The sequence below is a fragment of the Onychostoma macrolepis genome, chromosome 08 (genome assembly GCF_012432095.1).
Source record: "Onychostoma macrolepis isolate SWU-2019 chromosome 08, ASM1243209v1, whole genome shotgun sequence".
NCBI classification, from domain to species: Eukaryota; Metazoa; Chordata; class Actinopteri; order Cypriniformes; family Cyprinidae; genus Onychostoma; species Onychostoma macrolepis.
In genome coordinates, this window is record NC_081162.1 from 23071790 (window position 1) to 23096685 (window position 24896).

Here is a 24896-nt window from a genome sequence, read left to right on the forward strand (position 1 = left end):
GTGCGTCCACTTTAGGTCATTTCAGTGGATGGATTTGTTCTGTTTGGGGTGTCTGAGTTCCTCACAGTGGCCACAGTATGCTTGAAATTCACAAATAGGGTGTTTGTTGTGGGATTTATAAGGGTTACTGAAATGTTATTTCTATCTGAAGATAACTGTAAAATGTGGTAGACATTTTACTGTCTTCACTAAACTTGATGATTGTGGCATTCATGTCAAAGAAGCACGTTATTATGAACTATTTCAGAATTTTCTGTAATTTTTCCATCCATTTTATCTGGGTTGCATTTAGTTTGTTTGTCATCATTACTGTTTTTTTATTAATATTTTAAGGCAAATCCCCCTCTAGTTGTTCTTCATGAATATATTGAGACCGTTTGCTTATGCCTTCTAACTGAAAGGCATTTATTATGAGCAAGCCCGAAAATTGTGCTCCTTGGACATTTTTAAATACAGATGAGGCTGTGGCCTCACTGTGTGGATGGTATAAAATCTTTCTTCCCCCTTTTCTTTTGTATTTTTTTTTCTTTTTTTTTGTGGTGTCGTTGCCCTTTTTTAGATGTCTCGAATAATCCAGGTTTATGATGAGGAGAAACAGAGTAATGTTCAGGTAAGATGTTTCGTACACCACACCGATGGGTTCAGCAGTGCTGGCACCCAAAGCAGCTAAAATGGGAGTTTTAACCCTTTCTGTGCTTCTCTCCTCCTCCTCACCCGTTCATCCCTGGGCCTGCATTCCACCTGCTCTCTCCTCACCTTTCCTCACATTTCCACACTCTTTCCCCTCTCCTCTCTCTCCTAGGCTGACTCGGAAGTGGCAGAGGCGGGCAAAGCCGTGAGTCTGCATTTCGAGGAGAAACTGCTGGAGATTTTTCCCGACCAGACGTTCCCAGTAGTCATGGAGAAAGAGGTGCGAGCGGAGGTCGATAAGGATTCGGAGGACTCTGACGATGACGTCGTACAACCGAAACGCAAACGCTTAAAAGTGGACACTGAGAAGCTGTTGCACATCAAGTGAAAAAAAAAAAATGAGGAAACGTCTGCGAGAAATAAACTGTCTTCCTCTCAAGCTCAGTCCTATTCTGCCTTCTGAAGGGCGGGATAATGCTGGAACTGATGTGATTCTTTATTTCATGTTCTCCCAAACCCTGACGATCCATTGTACATACAGCGTGAGAACTTTTTAAACGTGCATTGTGGACGTTGGTGTCATCGTCATCATCGGAGGATCGATGAATGAATTGTTGGGTGTCGATGAAGACACTTGTACAGATTTAAATAGTCTTGTTTTGGTCTGATTTAGTAAATAACGTTTTTTTTTTTTTTTCTTAAACTGAGTTATTATTATTATTATTATTATTATATTTGTAAATCTATTGTGAATGATACTTTATAAATGATACTCATCTCTCCCTTCTGTTGTATGATAAAGTTTATCATATATGGCCCACCTGCTTCCTTTGCATGTGTATTTTCTTATTCCTACAGTTGAAATCCCTTCAGTAGGAGAAAGTTTGATCTTTATTTTCAATAAAACGGTGACTTCTGGATTGTTGGAAAATTTAATCGCAGACCCTTTAACTCAAAAGATGCATATTAAATGGGTGTCTGTGCCACCTGATAAAAGCTAATACAAAAGTACTTTCAACAAGCATTGTTTATTTCATTCCAATAATATATAAACTACAGTATTGCCAGTGTTATGTTTAGTAAATGTGAATTATTTTAAACTTTTCATTTGTGTTTTCCATTAATTTAAGTTCAAAATTTAAATATTTAAAAAGGCAGTGTTATACAATTATAAAATCCTTTTAAATAAAATATCTTTTAATTCTATTCTCCAAAATTTCCTGTAATTGTTGGGTTAAGTCAACTCTATAATTGAATGCAGATTTTTAACTACAATGTTGAACTGTGTTCCATGGCGGGGGCATTTTTAAGTGTCAAATCGAGGCAAGTTGTCACACGTGGCTTTTACATACATTTATTTACAACATTTCACAATGATTTGATATTTGGTGCTTCGTAATTGGTTTAATCAGTGTATAATTTCTTAAGGGCAAGTTTCTTTATGGTAGCTTACTTCACTGAGATGCGTTTCCAGAAAAAACCAATAGAACCCTGCCCATGGTTCTGGGAATGGTTATAATGGGAATTGTATTGGTTTTAATGGAAACTATAATGGTGTCTACTGGTATGTGACGGATTCTATTGGTGGGATGTTAAATCCTGTTGGAAAAATGCCCAAAACACACTACAAAAAAGAATTTTGAAATGGTTTTACTGGAAAAAGCTAATGATTTATAATGGTGTTTTAATGGAAACTATTAGAATATCTGTGATGGTTTCTATTGGGCTTTTTTTTTTTTTTTTACCTATATACAGGTAATTAACCTAACAATGAGAAACATTTACAGGAGTTAAAACGGTGACCTCTAGCCCCGTCCTCCGCAGTCGTGTAAACCGAAATGTCTCAGTTTGGCTTGTATACATGTTCTTTTCTGCAGCCTAGAGACTCTTAGGAAACCACTTTTTGCGTCACACCTGCCTATCCTGTTTTTGCTGAATGGACATTTGTGAAGTCATGCGTGATGATCAGCTGATATGAGCGGAGCCGCTGTTTGTGTCTGGAGGAGACGGAGCGTTACATTGCCTAAGGTAAAGAAAATTCTCCTGATTTCCCCCCCTTTTCATTACACACGGGTATTGCATTTAGCTCGTTTTTAAAGTTAGCGGTTCGAAGCTCCGGACTCAGTTGTTTAACATACAAAAACACAGGCTGATGTTACACAGGGCAACTTTTTTGAGCAGTGTTGCTTGAGTAATTTCTCTCGGAGAATTTGTATACTTTAAATCGGTCGTAGGCCCCGTGTCTCACCTGGTTGCCCGGCAACATTGCTCAACAAGTTGCCCCGTGTATCATTAGCCTCACTTCACACCGATCTGTGAAAATGTGAGACATGTTGATGATCACCATGTAGCGCCTAAACTGTGATATGCTGACCAAAACAAATACGATGGGAAAATGACTTGCAGAGATTTACTGTTGTTAACGTTACTTAAATTAAGCGTTATTATAGTTTGTTTTGTTATATTAAAAAAGAAAGAAAAAAAAAACGTAACATTAAATATAATACTCATATTCGGAAATTACAGAAACTGACACAAGCTACGACTTGACTCAAATGTTAGCGAAAACGCATGGCACTTAATCACATGACAGTTTTATAAACCACGTAACTTATTTGTAGTATTGTTTAAGGTAAATTCATTTTATTTTTCGTTTCTAAATTTCCTTTATGGTATATATGCTGATCTGTCTGGGACACATGCAATTACATCTTGTATTAATATAACTTAAAAGTTTGTCTATGTGGCTTTATTAAGGAAAGCTTTTGGAGCACGTAATATTTCAGACCACATGACGCATTTACGTCATGACGCCAAAAAAAAAGAAGCTGAATCGTTCATTTTTTTTTGTACTAGATCTTTTTTGAATCAGTTCAAAAGAACCGACTCGCAAAATGAGTCACTAGGGAGGACGTCGCGCCTCAACTATCCAACCACAGCGCTGAACGATGACCTCGTTGTTTTGACGACTTGTTTGTTTTCTTCTCGAGGTAACCGCGGACTAAGATCGACACACCGCGACTTTTCTACCTCAGCAGCTGGAAATCTACATCACAGGTAATGTGCTAAACGTATATGCATGTGTTTGAACGCATTTGTAATGTCTTTTGGTTCCGTGAGTGGTTAAACAGGACTGTACTGATATGTTTGGACTAATCACCAGGAACACATCTATTTTCATAAGAATTCCTCCTGGGCCGTTTGCCAAAGAACGCGATATGCCAACGTTATTCCTCATGTTTTCTCGCTGCTGTTTCTCCAGTGATGTCTGATGGGCTTGTGCTCGGCGGTGATGGGAACTTCAGCTCTCTCTGCCCGCACGGGATCGAGTGGATCTGGTATGGACTGGGTGAATGTGCCCAGGATGGCAGAGACATTGCCAGTGTTGTTCTGGGACTGCTGTCGATAGTTTGCTTCATGGTGTCTTCACTACCGTAAGTAGGCCTACTCTTATGCTGTTGCAGTGTAGTTTTGTCATAATTGATATAAAACTCATTCAGGCACAGCAATAATTTTAACATTTCTTATAAAAAATCAAGAGTTTGTGAACAGTTTTTTTTTAAAGGAAAGTAATACTTTTATTCAGCGATGATGCATTAAAATGACCAAAAGAGACAGTAAAAACATTAATAATGCTTTTTTTTAATCTATTCTAAATAAATCTAAATAAATGCTGTTCTTCTGAACTTTCTATTCATTAAAGAATCCTGAAAAATGTATCAGTACAACTGTTTTCAACAATGATAACTGTAAGAAATGTTATTAGTTAATAGTATATTAGAATGATTTCTGAAGGATCATGTGACACTGAAGACTGGAGTAATGACTGCTGAAAATTCAGCTTTGCATCACAGAAATAAACTATATTTTAATAACAAAAAACATAAAAATGCATGTAACACTTCTTTTAAAATGTAATAATATTTTGCACTGTTACTATTTTTGCTGTATTATTGATCAAATAAATGCAGCCTTGGTGAGACTAATTTTAAAACATTTTTAAAAACATTACTAGAACCCAAACTTTTGAACAGTAGTTTATATGTGTAGAGTGATATTTTGCACAGGATGAGAAATAATGAGCTCATACTGACTGTTATTGTAGGCAATACTACAGTTCCTGCAAGACAGGAAATATGGACAGCGCTCTGTCGATTTGGTTCCTGTTATTTTGGCTGGCCGGTGACTCGTGCAATCTTATTGGATCGTTCTTGGCTGATCAACTTCCACTACAGGTAAGGAACAATTGTCACATTCTTTATTTATCACTTTAGATAAAATATCTGCTCAATGAATGAAAATGAACCCTAATTGAGATGTTTTTAAAATGAAATGATCCTTGTTTTGCTGTAGTTTGAACTGATTTTATTATTTATTATTTTATATTCATCACTTTCGTTTCTCCTATTTTAGAAATACACTGCGGTGTACTACGTCCTGGCAGACCTGTTAATGCTGTCAATGTACTTGTACTATAAACTAAAGAATAAATCATCTAGGGGTAAGTTGGAAATTATACTTCACTAGTGACTTAAATGTGTCATAAGGATAGGCTCTATGTAATTGGTTGCTTTCAAGACATATCTTGCATTCTTCTATTTTTGACTCCCGGAAGTAATTTTCCTGGCACATCTGTTTATTTTTTTTGAGGCCAACTATATTTTATTAAATGTGCACATACATGCATATATGTAGATACACACACACACACACATGTTCGTTTTTGTGAAAAGTGGGGACATTCCATAGGCGTAATGGTTTTTATAGTGTACTTACTGTATGTGCTATTGCCCTACACCAACCCTACACCTAAACCTACCCCTTACAGGAGACTGTGCATTTCAACTTTCCCCAAAAAAACCTCATTCTGAGTGATTTATAAGCGTTTTGAAAAGTGGGGACATGGGTCAATGTCCTGAGATGTCACCTTCACCTTGTAATACCTATGTCATACCTTTGTTATTATACAAATCTATGTCCTGACTTTTCACAAAAACGCACACACACATACACACACAAACATATATACTGTGGTTAGTATTGTATATTACTATGGTATTTACTAATATTTTATATTATATATTGTTTTATATTTCTATGTAACCTTAAATTATATTCATATCAGTTTTAGTTTTAATAATTTTAGTACTTAAAATTTCATCTTTATTTCAATTCTTGAAAAATTTTGCTACAGTGACAACACTGTTCAAGAATGGCTCTCACAGTGTCCCATCTATATATTTCTCTCTGACCTTCAGCTTTCACAGTCTGTTATAAGAATGTGCTGATGGCTGAAACGTGAATTCATAGAACTGTCTTTGTCCTCTGCAGCCAGTAACAGTGCATTGCTGAATGCAGTCAGCATGCTATGGCTTCTGGGAATTACATCTTCCCTCCTTACCCTCCCTCGCTCAACCCTAGAGGAACAGATGTCTATGGGGTTCAAGGGTCGGGCGCTGCTGGCCGTGGAGGGGGACAGCGGTTCGGTGCAGGTGAGTAGAGTTACTTTTATCATTGAGTTGAGAATGAGATGCACTTCATTCTTTTATGTGATTTTAGAGTTGATTTGAGACTTGATTGTTTTTGTTTTTCAGCCCTTTGATACAAAGGAGATTATAGGCTTTGTCATTGGCTCTATGTCTTCAGTACTGTATTTATGCTCCAGACTGCCACAGATGTACACTAATGTAAGTCTTACTGCATGTATGTGTTGATGAATTTCACAAAATCATGTTCAAGTAATATATCATCCCGAAATCTTAAGAAACCCATATTAATTTATTTACATTTCTATTATTTAATAATGAATAAGTGCATTTTTATATTAATAAGCTACATGTTTTAATAATAAGAACCTATTTTTAGGGCTATTAAGATTGTTTCCATTATAACAATTTCTTGATTAACTTTTTTCCTTTTCTTTTTTTACTTTCTTATTTTTTTTAAGTAAAAAAAAAAGTAATCTGTCCCTGCCCCTCATCAGTGTCTTAAAAACTTCTGATTTTAGAAGTTGTCACAAGTTATGGTACATTGTTTTCTCTTTTGCATAGTATTGTGCACATAATGTGTTCATTGTTGTGCTTGCAACTTTATTTTCAATATCTGCAACAGTGTTTTTCATTGTTTGGACATTAGATCTCACAAAAGGGGCCTTGCAGGGCCAAAATCCACTCTTGATTGTACTATCCTTAATTTATGCTGATTAAAATTATTTTATGTCAGTAATTAGAATCAACTTTGGGAATAATGGAAATGGATTTATAGAATTGATAGGATTTGTGGTTAAATGTCATTAAAATGATGTCACTATTCAAAAAATCTTAAATGAATTGTTCTCCCAGTAGTGAAAATTTGCTGGAAATGTACTCAATCTGTTCTAGATCTTGGATGGCATGAGGGTGTTTATTTATTGGAATAGATTTGAAGAAATTTAGCATTACATCACTTTCTCACCAGTGAATCCTCTGCAGTGAATGGGTGCCGTCAGAATGAGAGTCCAAACAACTAATAAAAGCATCACAGTAATCCACAAGACTCCAGTCCTTTAATTAATGTCTTGTTAAGTGAAAAGCTGCATGTATTGTAAGAAACAAATCTATCAAGATATTTTCTTCTGGCCTGAATATGAGTCCAAATCAATAACAGTTTAGAAATGTATTGGACTTTTTTTCTTGTAAACTATGTTTGATCTGTGCATATTTCTCTCTTGATTCAGGTGAGACTACTTTTTCACTGGATAATCAATATTATGGATAGAGGACTTGCATTATAGCTAGAAACAATGGTTAAAAATGTCTTAGTGATGGATTTGTTTTTGTACAAACACATGGCTCTTCGGTTCACAAGATGTTAATGAGTTGCGTGGATTACTGTGATGTTTTTATCAGATGTTTGGACTCTCATTCTGATGGCACCCATTCACTGCAGAGGATCCATTGATGAGCAAGTGATGTAATCACTTTAAATCTTTTGTGATAAAGAAACAAACTCATCTACATCTTGGATAGCCTGAGCGCGAGTACATTTTCAGCAGTTTTTCACTACTCCTTTAAAGTCTCAGTCTTTATTTTGTTAATACAAAATATAATTTCCTATTTATTTGAATGATTTACTACATGTGTAATGTTGCTTTGGAAACTATTATCATTGCAGACATCTGTTATGCAGCGCTTAAGATGTACAGGTATTGCTTCTTAGTGTAGTTGAAATATTTCTTGCTGTCTTGCAGTTTCAGCGGAAGTCAACAGAGGGCGTGTCTTTTTTCCTATTTGCTCTGGTGATTCTGGGAAACACAACATATGGCATCAGCGTGCTACTGAAGAACCCAGATCCAGGGCAGGGAGAGGCCAGCTATATCATACACCACCTCCCCTGGCTCATCGGCAGCCTGGGAACGCTCTCACTTGACCTTATTGTATCCTTTAAAGCCACGTGTTAGCCACTGAGCTGTTAGTGAGGTCACTGATTCCCAACACAGTCCTCATACAACTAAAGAAACAACATTTCTAGATGCATTATCAAAATGAGAATTTGGAGGACAAAACATGCTCATGAAATTTTCATGAAAATAATGCCATGGCAAAAACATGGTAATGGACCTAAAACAGGCTTTATTGTAATATTTGACCCTGGACCACAAAAGCAGTCTTAAGTCGCTGGGGTATATTTGTAGCAATAGCCAAAAATACACTGTATGGGTCAAAATTATAGATTTTTCTTTTATGTCAAAAATCATTAGGATATTAAGTAAAGATCATGGTGCATGAAGATATTTTGAAAATTTACTACTGTAAATATATCAAAAGTCATTTTTGATTAGTAATATGCATTGCTAAGAATTCATTTAGACAACTTTAAAGGCGATTTTCTCAATATTTTTGGATTTTTTTGCGCCCTCAGATTCCAGATTTTCAAATAGTTGTATCTCAGCCAAATATTGTCCGATCCTAACAAACCATACATCAATGGAAAGCTTATTTGTTCAGCTTTCATTTGATGTATAAATCTCGGAAAATTATTATTTTAACAATGTAGATGTTATTTAATAATGGGTTAAAGTTTTTGTCAGAGAAACGCTAAGATTATTATAGTTAACTAAAACTAAAAAAATTATAATAATAAATATATATATATACAAAAACTTTAAACTTATTTTATTTATTTTTTTCATTTCTGTCTAGTTTAACTTGAAAACTGAAATAGAAATGAATAAAAACTGTATTTTAAAAAGTAGACAAAAAAGCAGCAAAATTAAAACTTTAAAGTTAAAATGAAAACAGAAAATTAAAAAATAAAAACTAATTCAAATTATTAATAAAATATCAGTGATGCTAAAATAAAACACTGAACTGTGAGGTTTTCTCAAAACCTGGTTGAACTGTGTTGGTGCTGAAATACATTGATTAATTGACACAGTTTGTTTTGAAAACATGCAGTCAAAGGTCACGTGACTAATGTTCTAGACAATATTGCATGAATGCTTGAGTCATTGTATGTTTGACCTTCTGGATCACTTGAGGTCGCATATATTGACAAAACTCTGATTGTTGCCATAGCATCCAGCTGTGTGTTTTACATCACTGAGGTCATGTGACTTCCTTTCATGTGAAGCTCATTTGTCAGAATCCCATGAGCACTGAGCCTTGTTTGAATTCATTCAGAATAGTTTGAAAATATATCAGCTTTTTGCCTTAACGCTTTTCTTTAGATATCCGTGCAGTTCATGATGTACAGCAAATCTCCTCGGGATTCTGCAAATGGAGATGAGGAGACCGCTGCACTTCTCCATAACTGAGCAATTCCCATTCCTGCTGTGACTGGATGAAATGCTGGAGATGTTTTTGAGCTTCACATTTCCACAACCACAGCTGACAGACAAGAATCAAATTTTTTTCCCCTAATAGTTTTATCTAGATTTGATATCAATAGGTTTTATATCTAGCAGTGTCAGTGGTTAAAAGTATTTTTGTCTGATGGTAAATAGTTAACTTTCTTAATTGGTTCAATATTTGGCATCTTTGGACTTGAAACACATTTGTAATGTATTTGAGAATTCAGTTTATTATTTTTTTTACAATGCATGTAATCGTGTTATTTTTCTCTTATGTACAGTGGAATGAATGCTGCATTCGGCAGATCTAGCAGTCTTGACTCAGAACTGTGAAAATGTTCTGCCTGCAATCTGTGTACTGTAATGATGTTAATAGGCTGTTTTTGTGCAATCTATTGTCAAAAATATTTGATATTGTAAATGTTTTTAATTTTTATACTGTGGCCTTTGATTTGATTTTTAGCACTGCACCTGTCAGTCAGTAGGTACCTTTATTGAAGTTCTTAAAAATAAGTCTTATTTGACTCTTGTTTTTTTCTTTTTTGTTCTGTATCACAGCACAACACTCACTAAAGATTTTAGTTTTTCTGAGGCCTAACATGCTGAACTGTTTCTTTTTTGGTGTGGACAATCAATATGTTTACTTCGCCTTCATATTTATCTTTCCCAACATGAAATTGCCCTTTCCACTCATTTTGCTCCTGTAATGTTGTGAATGAAAAGAAAATTCGTTATGAAACAGATTTATCTATCAGGAATTGATTGGATGTTGAAACGCGGCTGCTAAATTTGCAAAATAATGGAACAGTGAGTTTGCACTGGATTGCCACGTTGCCAGCGTCCACATTTAAGGAGGTTTTTCAATTTGGATGTCAAAGGTCATGTTCATTGCTGGAGCATCTTCACGTATCTCAGTGGTAATGCTTATTATTATTTGCTATTGTACGATAAATTTAGATTTTATATTATTTCAACAATTCCCTTTCCAAAGTTTTACTTTTGTTCTCAGCACAGGAGCTTTTAATGGTGTTTATTATGAAAATTAGGTTCTGTTTTAAAACCTAGTGGGTTGCCTTTGCTGCCGACATATGTAAATAAAAATGAATCTCCATCAGTATTATTTATATACTGTTTTTAGTACTAATTTATATTTTAAATCATCTTTTATCAATTTTCACTTTTGGAAAAAAGTCTTGGTTTGGTAATTTCATATGATTTTGTAATTAAAAAAAAAATCTATTTACCTGTAATTGCTTTGTATTATTTTATAGGTTTAGTCATTTTAGTACTTCAACTTATCTTATTTCAGTTGCCAGTTCATTTAATTTTTTAAAGTTTACACTTTCTAATATTTATATTTTTAGCCTTCAGTTAATAAAAATATTTGAATAGTTTCAGTTAAAGGGGTAGTTCACCCAAAAATTTTAATTGTCATTAATTACTTCACCCCCGTTTCGTCCCAAACCTGCAAGACCCTGCATAGACAGCAATGCAACTGACACATTTAAGGCCCAGAAAGGTAGTAAGGACATTGTTGAAATAGTTCATGTGACATCAGTGGTTCAACCATAATTTTATGAAGCTACGAGAATACTTTTTGTGCGCAAAGAAAACAAATATAACGACGACTTCGTGTCAGTCTCTGCCACGCGTTCATGAGAATATCACAATGCCGTTGCTGTACAGGTGCATCTCAATAAATTAGAATGTCGTGGAAAAGTTCATTTATTTCAGTAATTCAACTCAAATTGTGAAACTCGTGTATTGAATAAATTCAGTGCACACAGACTGAAGTAGTTTAAGTTTTTGGTTCTTTTAATTGTGATGATTTTGGCTCACATTTAACAAAAACCCACCAATTCACTATCTCAACAAATTAGAATACTTCATTGTGCCGCTTGCTTTTCAGAACCACCTTTGCGCTACCTATAATAATAGGTATATACCTATAATAATGTGGTCAGCTCACTAGATTCCAAAGCAGCGACTTTTTGAATTTCTGATTTACATTTTTAGTTTCAGGAAGAACATTGTCTACCCCATGGTTCATATCAGCAGCCATGTTGTTCCTGGAAAAACACATCTATGTTGTTTTTCCTCATTATAAGAGTCGCTGTCATTAGCATCCTGTGAGTTAAGAGCATCAGGGCGGGATCTGCAACCCTCAGAATGTCCCCTCTGCCCCCAGCGAAGGACATGAAGGGCCCACCCATGAAGCAGAAGAGGGGTTAGGGTCTCTGTGTGTGCGTGAGGGAGAGAGGGAGACAGATAAGGGGGTCTTGAGTTGCGTGCCTGCAGCTGAGTAGTGTAGTGACACATGGGAGTGTGTCGGAGTGGTTGTGAAACCCTGGCTGAGCAAGGATGTTCTCTGAGGAGCGGCAGGAAGAACAGAGAGATAGCGTGCGCTCATCCATCAGTTAGATGAACTAGGGCTGTTTATAAACACTGGGCTGCTGGGAATGTTCTAATGAGCCCACTCATTCACATAGTGAACGTCCAGAAATCAGTCATTATTTCACTGAAACAGCTCCTCATTCCCATCACGTCCCTCTCTGATTGTGTTCAACAGCTCCAAACCGTTAAATATCGGTTCTTAACTTTTTACGCCAACTTTGAAGTTGATCTTAAAAGCTGGACAGTACAATGTTAGATTGTCCTTTTTGGAGTATTATCGACTTTCCATGACCCCGTGTTTAAACTCACACACGTACTGGTATGTGTTTGAATTAATGGTTTGTGTTGGAGGGAAGCGCTGTTTGTTTTGCGCATGTGTGTTCCAGTGTGTGTTTGGCAAGTGTTGGACGTCAGGGGCTGAATTGCTGTCAACATCACAAATGCAAGCTGAGATCCAGCACACGCAACATCAGAGCTGGTGAGTACACAAAATCTGTTTTCTCTAGAAACTCTCAGTGCTACCAGTAGAGCGTTTCAGTAAATTCTTAAAATATCAAATAACAATTCTTGAACACCTTTACGAGAATTTTTAAAATGATACGTTTTATAATGGATTTAGTTTGGAACGGATCATAAAGAAAACGCAGCCAGTAAGTGTCCATCATGCATAAAGACTGCTTTGTTTATAAAGCATCCCAGGATGCACCTCATGAAATTGGTTCCTTAGATAAAGAAATGTTCTGTCTATCTTTCTATCTTGGGGTTTGGTAAGAATTTATAAAATTATTTTGAAAGTAGTTTCTTATGCTACCCAATGCTACATTTATTTGATGAAAAATATACTGTGAAATATTATTACGTTATTAAAAATCAATGTTTTCTATTTGAATATATTTTCAAATGTAATTTATTCCTGTGATGCAAAGTAAAATTTTCAGCATCATTACTCCAGTCTTCAGTGTCACATAATCCTTCAGAAATCATTCTAATATGCTGATTTGCAGCTTAAGAGACATTTATTATTTATTATCAATGTTGAAATCAGTTGTTCTGCTTAATATTTTTCAGGAAAATGTGATACATTTTTCAATGCATGTTTTCTCATTTTTATCCCTAACCCTATTCATATTAATGAATATGAATAAAAATAACAGCATTTTTCTGAAATAGAAACCTGTTGTAACATTAATAAGTATCTTTACTGTCACCTTTGATCAATTTAATGCAAAAATATGCTGAATAAAAGTATTAATTTCTATTAGAACAAAAAAGTGTATGTAAAATTTTAAATTGAACTCTGTGCTTAAAATATTTCTATAAGCAAGAAATTTTTTTTTGTTGAGTTGAACAAAGTTTCATGCAAATCAGTTTATCCCTTTCCAACTTCCTTTGCTAAGTAACTGCTATTTTTTGGTATATTCTAAAGTCTCCTTCACACTCTTGGCTTTGGTGGGTCAGTGTGAACATGACAGTTCTGTTTCTCAACATTCCAAATCTAACAGACAACTCAAGAATGTTGGAAATGTTGGCGTTTGTTGAACAGCCATTTAGACATTCTGTTTCATGTTTATTCTGTCTGTGAGCTGCTACAAGGAAGTCAACATCACAGACAGAAATCAATAAGTCGCCATTTAATCAATATGCACTTTGTTTTTTAATAGACCGGACTGCTTCAACTGCATTATCTATGTGGATACCTCACACGTTCATTATCACCGAGTTAACCAGTTTTACATCAGTCTCTCGTGATAAACCCTGTTGATAATCATCTACATTCAAAACATTACAAGCACCTCTGGACTTTAGTCCAACATCCCCCAAACATCTAGAATCCTGTCCTGCTTAAAACTGTAAACATGGCCGGCTACGAGCAGCTAGCTAATATCAAAAAAAGATTATACATGGACTAATGAAAATAGCAGATACAGTGCTGTCTGGATGTTTCTAGATGTTTAACATGATGGTTCTTATACTCCCTTAAGCGCTTCTCAGACAAAAGTTTCATACAACACTCTTTCCATCAAGAACCTTTGACATCCATGGAACCTTTATATTCCAAAAGAGGTTCTTTTAAAGTGGAAAAATGTTCTTCACACTAACAATAAAATGGTTATTTTTGGAAATGTTCACTAAAAGGCTCTTTGGGGAACCAAAAATGGTTCTTCTGTGGCATTGCTGAGAACTACTTTTTGGAATCTTTATTTTTAAGAATGAACAACTGTTATGATATGCTGAAGGCATGTTTATTTATATAGTTGCTATTTATGTTCTTGTGAAAACTGTGTGAAAAATTAATGAGTGTTCAAACCCATTGGAGCTTTGCTCCCTTTAACCCCATCTGGAATGAAGCATCCATGGAGTTCAAAGAAGGCCGTTTTGTTAATCGTGCAGATTTTTTTGAGGAAAGAACCCACAGTCATTGTGATGGATGGCATGGGAGTGATAGCAAAAATTTCCCTCCCTTGGGTCTCAGAGGCACTAATGATATCTATATTTCGACACTGTGAAACTGAGGTCAGCCTCTTTGAGATGCTACCACAATAACGCCATCGAGGATGTTCTATGTCAGCTCAACGGGCAGGATACAAGAGGGCACGTGTGAGCGTCTTTGTCATAATTTGAGGAGTTTTCAGGAAAGCCTGCCCCTTCATGGGGTCTAAAGTATATCGGGTGGGAAGGTTAGACTCTTGCAGTCTTCAATCTTTTCAATGTCAAAGATTAACTGCATGACAAACAGAGCCGTGGCAAACACGGCGTGTATAAACACTCCCTAAAGCTCCAGAGATGAGCTGGATGTCACTCTGTCATTCCTCTTGGGAAATAGAGAGTGACCCACATTGCCACACAGAACACAAAGTTAAAGAGAATGAGAACAGGAGGAATTATAATTCAGAGGATCTAAGGTGTAGATTTGAAAGACATTGAATTGTCCCCCATCAATAAAGTGTATTTTTTATTTATTTATTTTGCATAATGCTATAAAAGAATTCAGTATGAGATGCTGGTAACTGTAATACTGAGCACTACAGGATTTCGGAGAACTCACGAGTCATGCAAGTGATGTTGAACTTTGAATGATTGCTCAAAGCATTAATAGTGAAAAAGTGCTTCTGGAAAAAAAGATATACTGTTCAAAGGTTTGGAGTTGGTATGATTTTTTATTTTAGAAGTAGAAAGAAACTACTACTTATTCAGCAAGGACACATTTACTTGATCACTTCAAATATTTATATGATAAATAAATGCTATCCTTATACTGAACTTTCTATTCATCAAAGAATCCTGAAAAATGTTTTATGGTTACAACATTAATAATAAGAAATGTTTCTTGAAGATCAAATCTATCTATCTATATCTATATATATACAGCTATATTGCCAAAAGTATTGGGTCACCCCCTTCTAATGAACAGGTTTGACTACTTTAGTAATTTCCAAAAACAAATGATTGATTGAGTCAGTGTGGAAGAACTTGACTGGTCTGCAGAAAGCCAAGTCCTAATCCAAGCTGAACACCTCTGGTGTGACTTTAAATACAGATCTTGAGCCAAAAACTCTTTACCAAACACCAATGACTTGTACATACACTATATGGACAAATGTATTGGGACACCCCCTTCTTTAGAACAGAAAAAGGCACTTCCAAAACTGTGGCAACAAAGATGGAAACATAATTCATGAATTTAAAAATTGTATTTCCATCTCTGTTGCAACAGTTTTGGAAGTGTCTGAAATGACTGTACCCATATGTACAAGTCATTGGTGTTTGGTGATGAGTTTTGGCTCAAGATCTGTATTTAAAGTCACACCAGAGGTGTTCAGCTTGGATTAGGACAACTCTGCAGACCAGTCAAGTTCTTCCACACTGACTCAATCAATCATTCTTTGAACCTTGCCTTATACACAGAGGCATTGTCATGTTAGAATAGAAAAGGGTCCTGTCCAAACTGTTGCTTTAAAATTAGAAGCACACAATCCCTTGAATATCATTATATGCTTAAACATTAAGATTTGTACTCATGGAAATTACTAAAGTAGTCAAACCTGTTCATTAGAAGGGGGTGACCCAATACTTTTGGCAATATAGTGTGTGTGTGTGAATATATATATATATATACACACACCATATTATAATGATTTCTAAAAATTCAGCTTTGCCATCACAGGTAAAAAAAAACCTTTTCCAACAGAAAATGGTAATTGTAAATTGTAATAACATTTCAGAATATTTTTTATCAAATAAATTCAGCCTTGGTAACAGATTTTTCCAAAAACATTTTAAAATAACTTACCGACCCCAGACCTTTAAATGGTAGCCTTTATACAAAATATAATATTTGCAGTGTATCACACCATGTAAATAATAATAAAAAAATGTGCTGAATATTACATCATACCCATTTTGCATTTTAACAAATGCTTAGTATTGTATCACGTGCTCATGTTGCAAGCAAATATCAGCATAGTTGTGCTAATGAGTTATTGCATGCAAATTATTAAAGAAAAGCTTGCCCTTTCACGTTTCACCCATTCACGGAAATCCTCTAATGTAGATGAAACTGAAAAGGTTTTGCCTTGATTTTGTTCAGCTAGTCAGTTCACACAGCAACCCATATTGCATACCTCTTTAGATCATGTCATACTTGAAGAATTCATTATATTCTGAGTGATTTTGCCAAGTAGGATGTGTTCCTGAATCAACATCCTTGATGTTTTATTGTTCCAGGACTAATTAGATTTTTAGGGGGTTACACTGTAAGACAAGTCTGTAAAAATATGGCCCCCTAAACATTTGATTACTCCTGGAAAAATATTCCAATCAAATGGAACAATATTCCAATCAAACATCCTACTTGGCAAAGCGGGTGTACAATATAGCCTTGTGCATGTGTGAACTGACTAGTTGAACAAAATCAACACTTTTTCAGTTTCATTTATGTTAGAGGGCTTATTGTTTAAATTCACACAGAACTGGAGAAGTGAAAGCGAAAGTTTTGTTTTGCACCACTGATGGAATATATCGGTGCTCTGGAATTCGTGTGCAATTACTCAATGTTCACAACAATGCTGACATTTCTTTGCAGCATGAGCATGTTCGGATACAATACATTGCATTGTGTAATAATTTAGGGTTAAAGAAAACAGGTAATGTCCTGACAGAAAACTGGTAGTATATTTTTTTGCAGATTTTTTTCTTACAGTGTAGGGGTCGACACAGGGATAGGTTTTTTGATAGTAAATTGTAAGAGCTGGAGTTAGGAGTAGGGCAATTTTCAAGTTGCTTTGCATAAAAGTTCTTCTCAATGTCAACTTGATGCTTTGCACTAGTTTCTGAGCCACAAAATTGCTCCCTGTGGATGTCATTCAGTAAACAACCAAAACAGTTTATATATATATTCAAACCATTTTGGATCCAATATATTAGGATCCGCTCACTTTAAAGTGTATTGCAGGTCGTCTTTTACTGGATAAGAGTGCGAGTTTAGGTACGTTCACACAGCTGCTGTTGAATGCTGGGAGTCAGCTACAGGCCAAACCTGTTGAAGGCGTTTGGGACAGACTGCTCTTTGTGAGGCCTTTTCTGTGAAACTCATGCCAGAGCAGCTGTTCGGACACACGGGCCTCATCTCTCGTCTAATTCTCACAGTCGATGCTCTTCAGATCCTCTCAGAGCCCCAGAGGAGCACAGACGGAGATCTCCACAGCCTTTGCTGAGTTCTGTCATAACATTTTCTTGACAGTGATGCCTAAAATAACTTGTCTTTCTCTGGGGTTGGAGGGCTTGCTGAAGAAAGGTTTGAAGGCATTGGATTATGATCCTCAAACAGGGTGAATGAAAGCTTTTGTGCTCTTTTATAGATTCAGACACTCGCTGTGAAGAGAGATAATCCAGCTGATCAGATGAGAGAGGGGACAGATCCTGAAATGAGCATGTCAGTCAGTGGCTACCTCTCTGCATCAGACATGTACGACATCACAGAGCCGCCACAGTACTATGGTAAGATTACGCTTTACTGTAAATCTATTTATTATAGAATTACAATATTGTTAAAGTGATAGTTCACTCAAAATTCTGTCATCATTTACTCACGGTTGTTTTGTTCAGACCCTGAAGAATTATTTTTTTTTTTTTTTCAACACAAAAGGAGATATTTTGAAAAATGTGTGTTTTGGTCATACAATGGAAGTCAGTGGGAGCCAATGTTGTTTTGGACCCCACTGACTTGCACTGAATCAGTCTTGTTATTGTTAATAACTAAAACTATTGAAAACTATTTTCACTAATTGAGGTAATTAATAATAATAATAATATAATATAATAATAATAATTGCTTAAACTTAAAACTAAATAAAAATTTAAAGAAACTAATAAAATATACAAAAGCAATTAACAAAATTACTAAAACATAAACTAAAACAAAAAACTGAGAATAAAAATAAAAACGAATTAAAAATATTAAGAAATAAGATAATAGTATATTATAATAATATTTAATATAATATTCATTCAAAAAAAAAAAAATCTCTTTCCAAGAGGTCTGGACACTGGATAATTATCCAATAAAATTACATTTAACTGGATATCATTACTGACGCCATGTTGAAATATGGTCATGTGACCCATCATGTGTTATTCACAGCGGTTTGTCTACTTTATACCTGAATTCATTACATGAGCATCTGAATGTCCAAATATTATTTCCCAGATGTCGCCCTGAGAAACAATTATTGTCCGAATAGTGCTTTGTCAAAGTCTCAGTTTCGTTTGGTCATTTAACTCACTGTGGCGACTGGAAGGACAGTCAATGATAGTATATTAGCAGCTTCTCGTCAACGCGAATGTTTATGAAAAACTCCAGTGGTTTACAAACAGATACTAGCACCGGAAAGTTATGCTCTAGCTGTAACGGGACATAAAACATCTGTGAGAAAGACAGGATTGAAGGCCAGTAAAGAGACCACCACAATGCAGAAGGATATTTATGGATGACATGGAAAAACAGAGATGGATTTGCTGGAATTGGTTGGATGAGAAGAGTTTTACTCGAATGTAAGTTTTTCTCATGTGAAATATTACATTCATTTGCTCGTTGTCACTACTAGTTCTGAAGTGTCTGTCAAGACATGACAAAAAAACTTCTTGCATGTGCAGATGTGCTTCAGAAATGCTGCCAGTTGTGTTCCCTCTATGGGGGAACTCAAATCTAAAATCCATCTTCACAACCTTCCCGCCGACAGAGAAAACATCAGGAAGGCTCCGTTCTGTACGGTTATAAAAACCCCATAAGTTACAAAGCAAATAACAACCATAAACAAAACTGTAACCTCTTCAGCTGCATCCTGTTTCCAGAGACAGAAAAGATTCAGAAGGTCTTGCTCTGGGATTTTTTTTATTACGTCCCAAAGGACTCATAAAAGTAGTTAGGTAATTTGAGAATCATGTGAAAAAGGAACATATTTCTTGTGAACCGTTTCATTCATCAAGATGTTCTTCAATCCTTGCTGCAGATGTTCTTGTGGATCCACTGAGCTGCTCTTACCAGGAACCAGATCTACAAAGTACTCTCTATGGCCAGCAGCCGTTCAGCCACGTCAATGTGCAGTTTTCAATGTATGGAGCGCCAAACGCTCAAGCGTGCAACCCGCCGTACCCCTACAGCCATCAATGCTCTGAGTTCACCTGTGAGCCAGACATGGAGGTCCAAAGCCCAACAAGAGGTAGCATTGTCGGTCTTCCAGTGCTAAAAAGACCGAGGATGGGCCATGGAGCTCGAGTGAAGGGCCAGGATGAGCTGTGTGTGGTGTGTGGAGATAAAGCCTCAGGATATCACTACAATGCCCTCACCTGTGAGGGATGCAAAGGTTGGACGATCACAACAGCACTGAATTTTAAGGCAACAACCCATGAATGTACAATATTTACTAATGTCCAAAATCAGTACTTATAAGACTGCATGTAATAGCTTAATGGACACAGTTTTCTTTCCTGCATTGCCATATTTCCTGGTTGGGGTGGGACATATCTAAGAGCTTGTCTCTTTTAAAAAAAAATAGCCAATAGCAGTGAACTATGACTTGGTACTTGCTATTGCTAGTTGCTTGGATATATCCCCAACTGATCAACATTTTTGGTCTGTTTCCCTCAATGAGAAAGACTGAATTTTAAGAATATACACTACTATTCAAACGTTTGGGGTCAGTCAGTCAGTCAGTTTTTTTTTTTGTTTTTTTTTTTTGGAAAAAAAATTATACTTTTATTCAGCAAGGATGCATTAAATTGATCAAAAGTGACAGTGAATACATTTATAATGTTACAAGAGATTTCTATTTCAAATAAATGCCATTTTCAACTTTCTATTACTCAAAAAATCCTGAAAAAGAAATCGAATTTTAAAGAAATCAAGTAAAAATTAAGCAGCACAACTATTTTTACCCGCACCAAATCAGCATATCAGAATGATTTTTGAAACATCATGTGTCACAGAAGACTGGAGTAATGATGCTGAAAATTCAGTTTTGCCATCAGGAATAAATTATTACAATTATTGGAAATTGTATTATTTCACATTACTGATTTAACAAAATTTTTGATCAAATAAATGCAGCCTGGTTAAGGAGAAAAGACTTCTTTGAAAACCATCAAAAAAAAAAGTCTTACCAACCCCAACAGTAGTGTATCTCTCTCGGCTTAGGTTTCTTCAGACGCAGTGTGACTAAGAAGGCAGTGTACCGCTGCAAGAGCGGCGGAAGCTGCGAGATGGACATGTACATGCGGAGAAAGTGCCAGGACTGCAGGCTGCGCAAATGCAGAGCCGTCGGGATGCTGGCAGAGTGTGAGATTGACGTAAAAACTCTTCACGGGTTTTCTGTCATTTCTGGGGAAACCGATAACGTCAGATGCTACTTCACACAAAAACACTTATAATCTAATTGGATGTTGAGGTATCATAAAACACTATCAGCATTAGCTGATTGCTGGTGTCTTTTTGTCAGGTCTGCTTACAGAGGTGCAATGCCAGTCGAAGCGACTGAGGAAGGGCTCCAAGCACAGAGGACACAACGGGTCAACAGGAAGAGCTGAAGACGACTACTCTGAAAGCAGAAGTGTCTCGTCCACCAGCAGATTCACCGCTCGGGTAAAACTCTCCTATTTTATTTAGCCTTTCCAAGCATGAAGTTTGAGTTTTAGTAAGATTTGAAGCCTGTTATATATTTAAAAAAAAAAATTCAGAACAAGCTTCTTGTCTTCAAAATACTGTTTGCAGGTATCTGGTTTCTCCAGAGAGCAGAGATGCGTTCTGAATAGAATTGTTGAGGCTTATCGTAGGTACATAATTCAAGACAACATGCATTGTCGGGTATGTTTTCCTTTTCCTTTTCTTCATTAAAAATGAAAACGGACATACCGCTCTTAATATATCATAACAAGATATCATTCTTTTTCTTTCCCCAGGTGCCTCTGTGGTCAAGTTTGACAAACAATATAGATCTGACTCCTCCGCAGATGGAGAAGCTTTTGCAGTTTTTGAGGAGTGTACCTGGTCAGTTTCATCCAACTTCTCTCAGATCATACCACACACCTCTAAATACAACTAATTAATGGTCATCTGCTGTTTAGGGTTTGAGCTTTTGGATGGTCCTGACCAGAACACTCTTCTGTCCAGCTCTTCAGTTGAAGTCATGTTCCTACTCTTGGCTCAGCAATTCTCAGAGAACCCCACTAATGTTAGCAATGGTATAACATTCATTATCACATAATCTGCTTGTTAAGTCTGACATCAAGTGTCTTTTTTCAAAAGCAAACAGTGCTAACTTAGATTCACAATGTGCTCTACTACTACCAAAAAATCCTAATCTTTATATCCATATTGAAATTTCAATCGGCCAGACAGTGATTCATCTTTTATGAATAGTTAAAATATTAGTGTCTGGGACAATGTGAGTTTTTAAAAGCTTAGCTTAATCTTGTGTGCTAAAAACAAATTGTGCTAATAAAGAAATGGAAAGCTCAACACATATGACTCACTGCTATGTTTTCTATCACCAGCTTTATACCCAGAAAATTCGAATAACTCGAACCCTGATTGGGTGAAAACTTTAGAGTCCAAGTCTGGGAACAACCACAGGACACTGACACACTCAGGTGATCAAATGCACAGTGATAATCATAGCAGGAAAATCTCACACTACATGCAGCGATTAATCCAACTGATGTATCATTATATTGTCTAAAGTTTTTTATCTCTGCTAATGTTGTGATTTATTTTTTTTCTTTGTTAAGGGATGAATGATGAATTCTTGAGGTCTGTGGTAAATTTCCTCCACAGCATGGTGACTATTGCGGTAACCGAGGCTGAATATGCACTTCTAACAGCGACTGCAGTGTTATGTTCAGGTCTGTGGATTATGATTAACGCAATTATGACTCATGTCCATGTGAACCTCCATGTGATGTCACCATATTCAGAACATTCATTTATAGGCCAGACAGCAAATGCCATCATAAAGGTTTAGCTTAAGCTCTTCAAAATACAGCTTCTATTTTATTTTTGATTTTTTGCAGTGATGCCATAAAAGAACCATTTTTGGTTCCCCAAAGAACCTTTTAGTAAACAGAACCTTTTTTTTTTTAAAGTGTAAAGAACATTTTAATAATCCAAAGAATCTTATTTGCAACTGAGAGATTCCATGGATGTTTAAGGTTCTTCATGGAACCATTGACGCCAATAAAGAACCTTTATTTTTCCCTGTTGTGAAGCAGACAGGCCGTCTCTGCGTGCTGTGGGCTGCGTTGAGAACTTACAGGAGTTTGTTTTGGAGCTCCTGTCCCGAGCTTGCTGCTGCTGTAGTCAGGGGACGGCACAGGACCCACGACGCTTTGCCAGGCTCCTGGGACGGCTGACAGAGCTGAGAACACTACGACACAACCACCTCACCCTTCTCCCACAGCAGCCCTGGGACATGCAGCCTTGAGACAGCCTTTAGGGAGAGAGATTTATGACATCTGATCTCTGTTGCAATACACTTTTCATTTTTGGCCAGAACAATATCCCAGGTCAGTGTACTTTTGGTTAACCGTGTGCAAACATAGTTTAGTTTAATAAAAAAAAATAAAAAAATAAAACAAATGTACGCCTCATGATGTCACAGTTTCTTATATGCATTAAAAAAAATGTTAGTTTATTTTGTGTTTTAGGATTTCTTGCATTTCATTTATGTTGTAATACAAATGAATTTGCATTTATTGTTCTATTTATCCATTTTTAGATCCATGTTAATAATAAATATATGTAATCACTGTTTCCAGAAGCTTCAAGTCCATTCAGATTTTTTTTTAAATAACATTTATTAAAATAGTGCTGCAAATTCATAACCTTTTGGCAAAATTTGTCATTTTGAATCCAAAATGTCATTTAAACGATTTGTTCAAAACCAATGCAGAGCGTGGTTGCAAGTGTCCCAAAGATTAATTTATCAACACAAGACCACTTAATAGTTTTAGCCTTAATATGCTTATTATATATTAGATAGTTGTAGACACTCAGGTGACATGCTTTGGGTTATGATTCAAAGTAGTATTTGATTAAACCTATTGTCTCGCAATCATATAACAAAGTGATTGGATTGTCACTGGTGCCCCCTTAAAAATAGGTGCATGACTTCATTTTCCTACAAATAGGAGCTGTTTATTTATAACAGCAATGTTTGTCTAATGTTTTACTCCAAAGCCGGAGTAAGACCTGCAACTGCATTAATTGCCCTACAACCACAAATAAAACTGTGATACAGTGGGCATATCAGCATATGAATGTTTAACTGTTCAATTTCAAAACTGAAACAAACATTAGTGGGCTATAAATTTTACAGAGATACAGAGTAACGGTTTCACATTTGCTTAGATTTAATCATCTCTCTGCCATTTAAAGGAACATCAAGAACCTCGGAACACTAGGAAATAAAATTAAACTCACAAAGTTGAGGTCTACAACCCGAATTCCGGAAATGTTGGGACGTTTTTTAAATTTGAATAAAGTGAAAATTAAAAGAATTTCAAATCCTGTGAGCCAATATTTTATTCACAATAGAACATAGATAACATGACATGTTTAAGCGGAGATATTTTACAATTTTATGCACAAAATGACGGGGGCATGTTTACCATGGTGTAGCATCTCCTCTTCTTTTCAAAACAGTTTGAAGACTTCTGGGCATCAAGGTTATGAGTTTCAGGAGTTTTGGTGTTGGAATTTAGTCCCATTCTTGCCTGATATAGGTTTCCAGCTGCTGAAGAGTTCATGGTCGTCTTTGACGTATTTTTCGTTAAATGATGCGCCAAATGTTCTCTATAGATGAAAGATCTGGACTGCAGGCAGGCCAATTCAGCACCCGGACTCTTCTACTGTGAAGCCATGCTGTTGTAATAGCTGCATTATGTGGTTTGTATTGTCCTGCTGAAATACACAAGGCCTTCCCTGAAATAGACGTCTTCTGGAGGGGAGCATATATTGCTCTAAAACCTTTTATATACCTTTCAGCATTCATAGTGCCTTCCAAAACATGCAAGCTGTCCATAGCGTATGCACTTATGCACCCCCATACCATCAGAGATGCTGGCTTTTGAACTGAACGCTGATAACACGCTGGAATGTCTCCCTCCTCTTTGGCCTGGAGGACACGGCGTCCGTGATTTCCAACAAGAATGTCAAATTTGGACTCGTCTGACCATAGAACACTTTTCCACTTTGAAACAGTCCATTTTAAATGAGCCTTGGCCCACAGGACACGACGGTGCTTCTGGACCATGTTCACATATGGCTTACTTTTTTGCGTGATAGAGCTTTAGTTGGCATCTGCAGATGGCACGGCGGATTGTGTTTACCGACAGTGGTTTCTGGAAGTATTCCTGGGCCCATTTAGTAATGTCAATGACAGAATCATGCCGATGAGTGATGCAGTGTCGTCTGAGAGCCTGAAGACCACGGGCATCCAAGAAAGGTATTCGGCCTTGTCCCTTACGCACAGCGATTTTCTCCAGTTTCTCT

The 24896-nt window shown here is 36.3% G+C and overlaps 3 protein-coding genes across 6 annotated transcripts in view; all 3 read left to right on the plus strand.

Annotated features, from left to right (window-relative positions):
• Window positions 1–1836, plus strand: part of trim33 (tripartite motif containing 33) — a 28991-nt gene extending 27155 nt beyond the window's left edge. Inside the window, exons 19-20 of the mRNA XM_058784730.1 lie at window positions 560–610; window positions 803–1836. Coding sequence (XP_058640713.1) covers window positions 560–610; window positions 803–1018 — 267 coding nt within the window. The 3' untranslated portion in view covers window positions 1019–1836. The remainder of the gene's footprint in view (window positions 1–559; window positions 611–802) is intronic.
• Window positions 1837–2527: 691 nt separating this feature from the next.
• On the plus strand, window positions 2528–10058 carry slc66a1 (solute carrier family 66 member 1). The gene is made up of 9 exons (XM_058783705.1): window positions 2528–2658; window positions 3621–3687; window positions 3893–4064; window positions 4736–4865; window positions 5044–5131; window positions 5962–6122; window positions 6225–6317; window positions 7859–8044; window positions 9338–10058. Exons 3-9 carry the CDS (start codon window positions 3895–3897, stop codon window positions 9422–9424), a joined length of 915 nt encoding a protein of 304 aa, XP_058639688.1. The 5' UTR covers window positions 2528–2658; window positions 3621–3687; window positions 3893–3894; the 3' UTR covers window positions 9425–10058.
• Window positions 10059–11795: 1737 nt separating this feature from the next.
• On the plus strand, window positions 11796–23156 carry nr1h5 (nuclear receptor subfamily 1, group H, member 5). 4 transcript variants are annotated; one of them, XM_058785909.1, is made up of 11 exons: window positions 11797–12332; window positions 17713–17851; window positions 19363–19716; window positions 20547–20687; window positions 20848–20990; window positions 21120–21212; window positions 21308–21395; window positions 21473–21589; window positions 21902–21997; window positions 22136–22249; window positions 22616–23156. In XM_058785909.1, exons 2-11 carry the CDS (start codon window positions 17755–17757, stop codon window positions 22825–22827), a joined length of 1455 nt encoding a protein of 484 aa, XP_058641892.1. In that variant the 5' UTR covers window positions 11797–12332; window positions 17713–17754; the 3' UTR covers window positions 22828–23156. The 4 variants fall into 4 exon arrangements, with proteins under 4 accessions (XP_058641895.1, XP_058641892.1, XP_058641894.1 ...); XM_058785911.1 differs by lacking the exons at window positions 11797–12332; window positions 17713–17851 and adding exons at window positions 17859–18904; window positions 19007–19279; XM_058785912.1 differs by lacking the exon at window positions 19363–19716 and having other exon boundaries at window positions 11796–12332.
• Window positions 23157–24896: the final 1740 nt, after the last annotated feature.

Bases quoted from the DNA above. Each gene is read 5' to 3' on its own strand.
- nr1h5 (XM_058785909.1), top strand. From the start codon at position 17,755: ATGAGAGAGGGGACAGATCCTGAAATGAGCATGTCAGTCAGTGGCTAC. The intron at 20,991-21,119 runs GTAAAACTCTCC...TACTGTTTGCAG, and splicing joins CCAGCAGATTCACCGCTCGG to GTATCTGGTTTCTCCAGAGA. The intron at 22,250-22,615 runs GTCTGTGGATTA...GTTGTGAAGCAG, and splicing joins GACTGCAGTGTTATGTTCAG to ACAGGCCGTCTCTGCGTGCT.
- slc66a1 (XM_058783705.1), top strand. From the start codon at position 3,895: ATGTCTGATGGGCTTGTGCTCGGCGGTGATGGGAACTTCAGCTCTCTC. The intron at 4,065-4,735 runs GTAAGTAGGCCT...CTGTTATTGTAG, and splicing joins TTCATGGTGTCTTCACTACC to GCAATACTACAGTTCCTGCA. The intron at 4,866-5,043 runs GTAAGGAACAAT...CTCCTATTTTAG, and splicing joins CTGATCAACTTCCACTACAG to AAATACACTGCGGTGTACTA.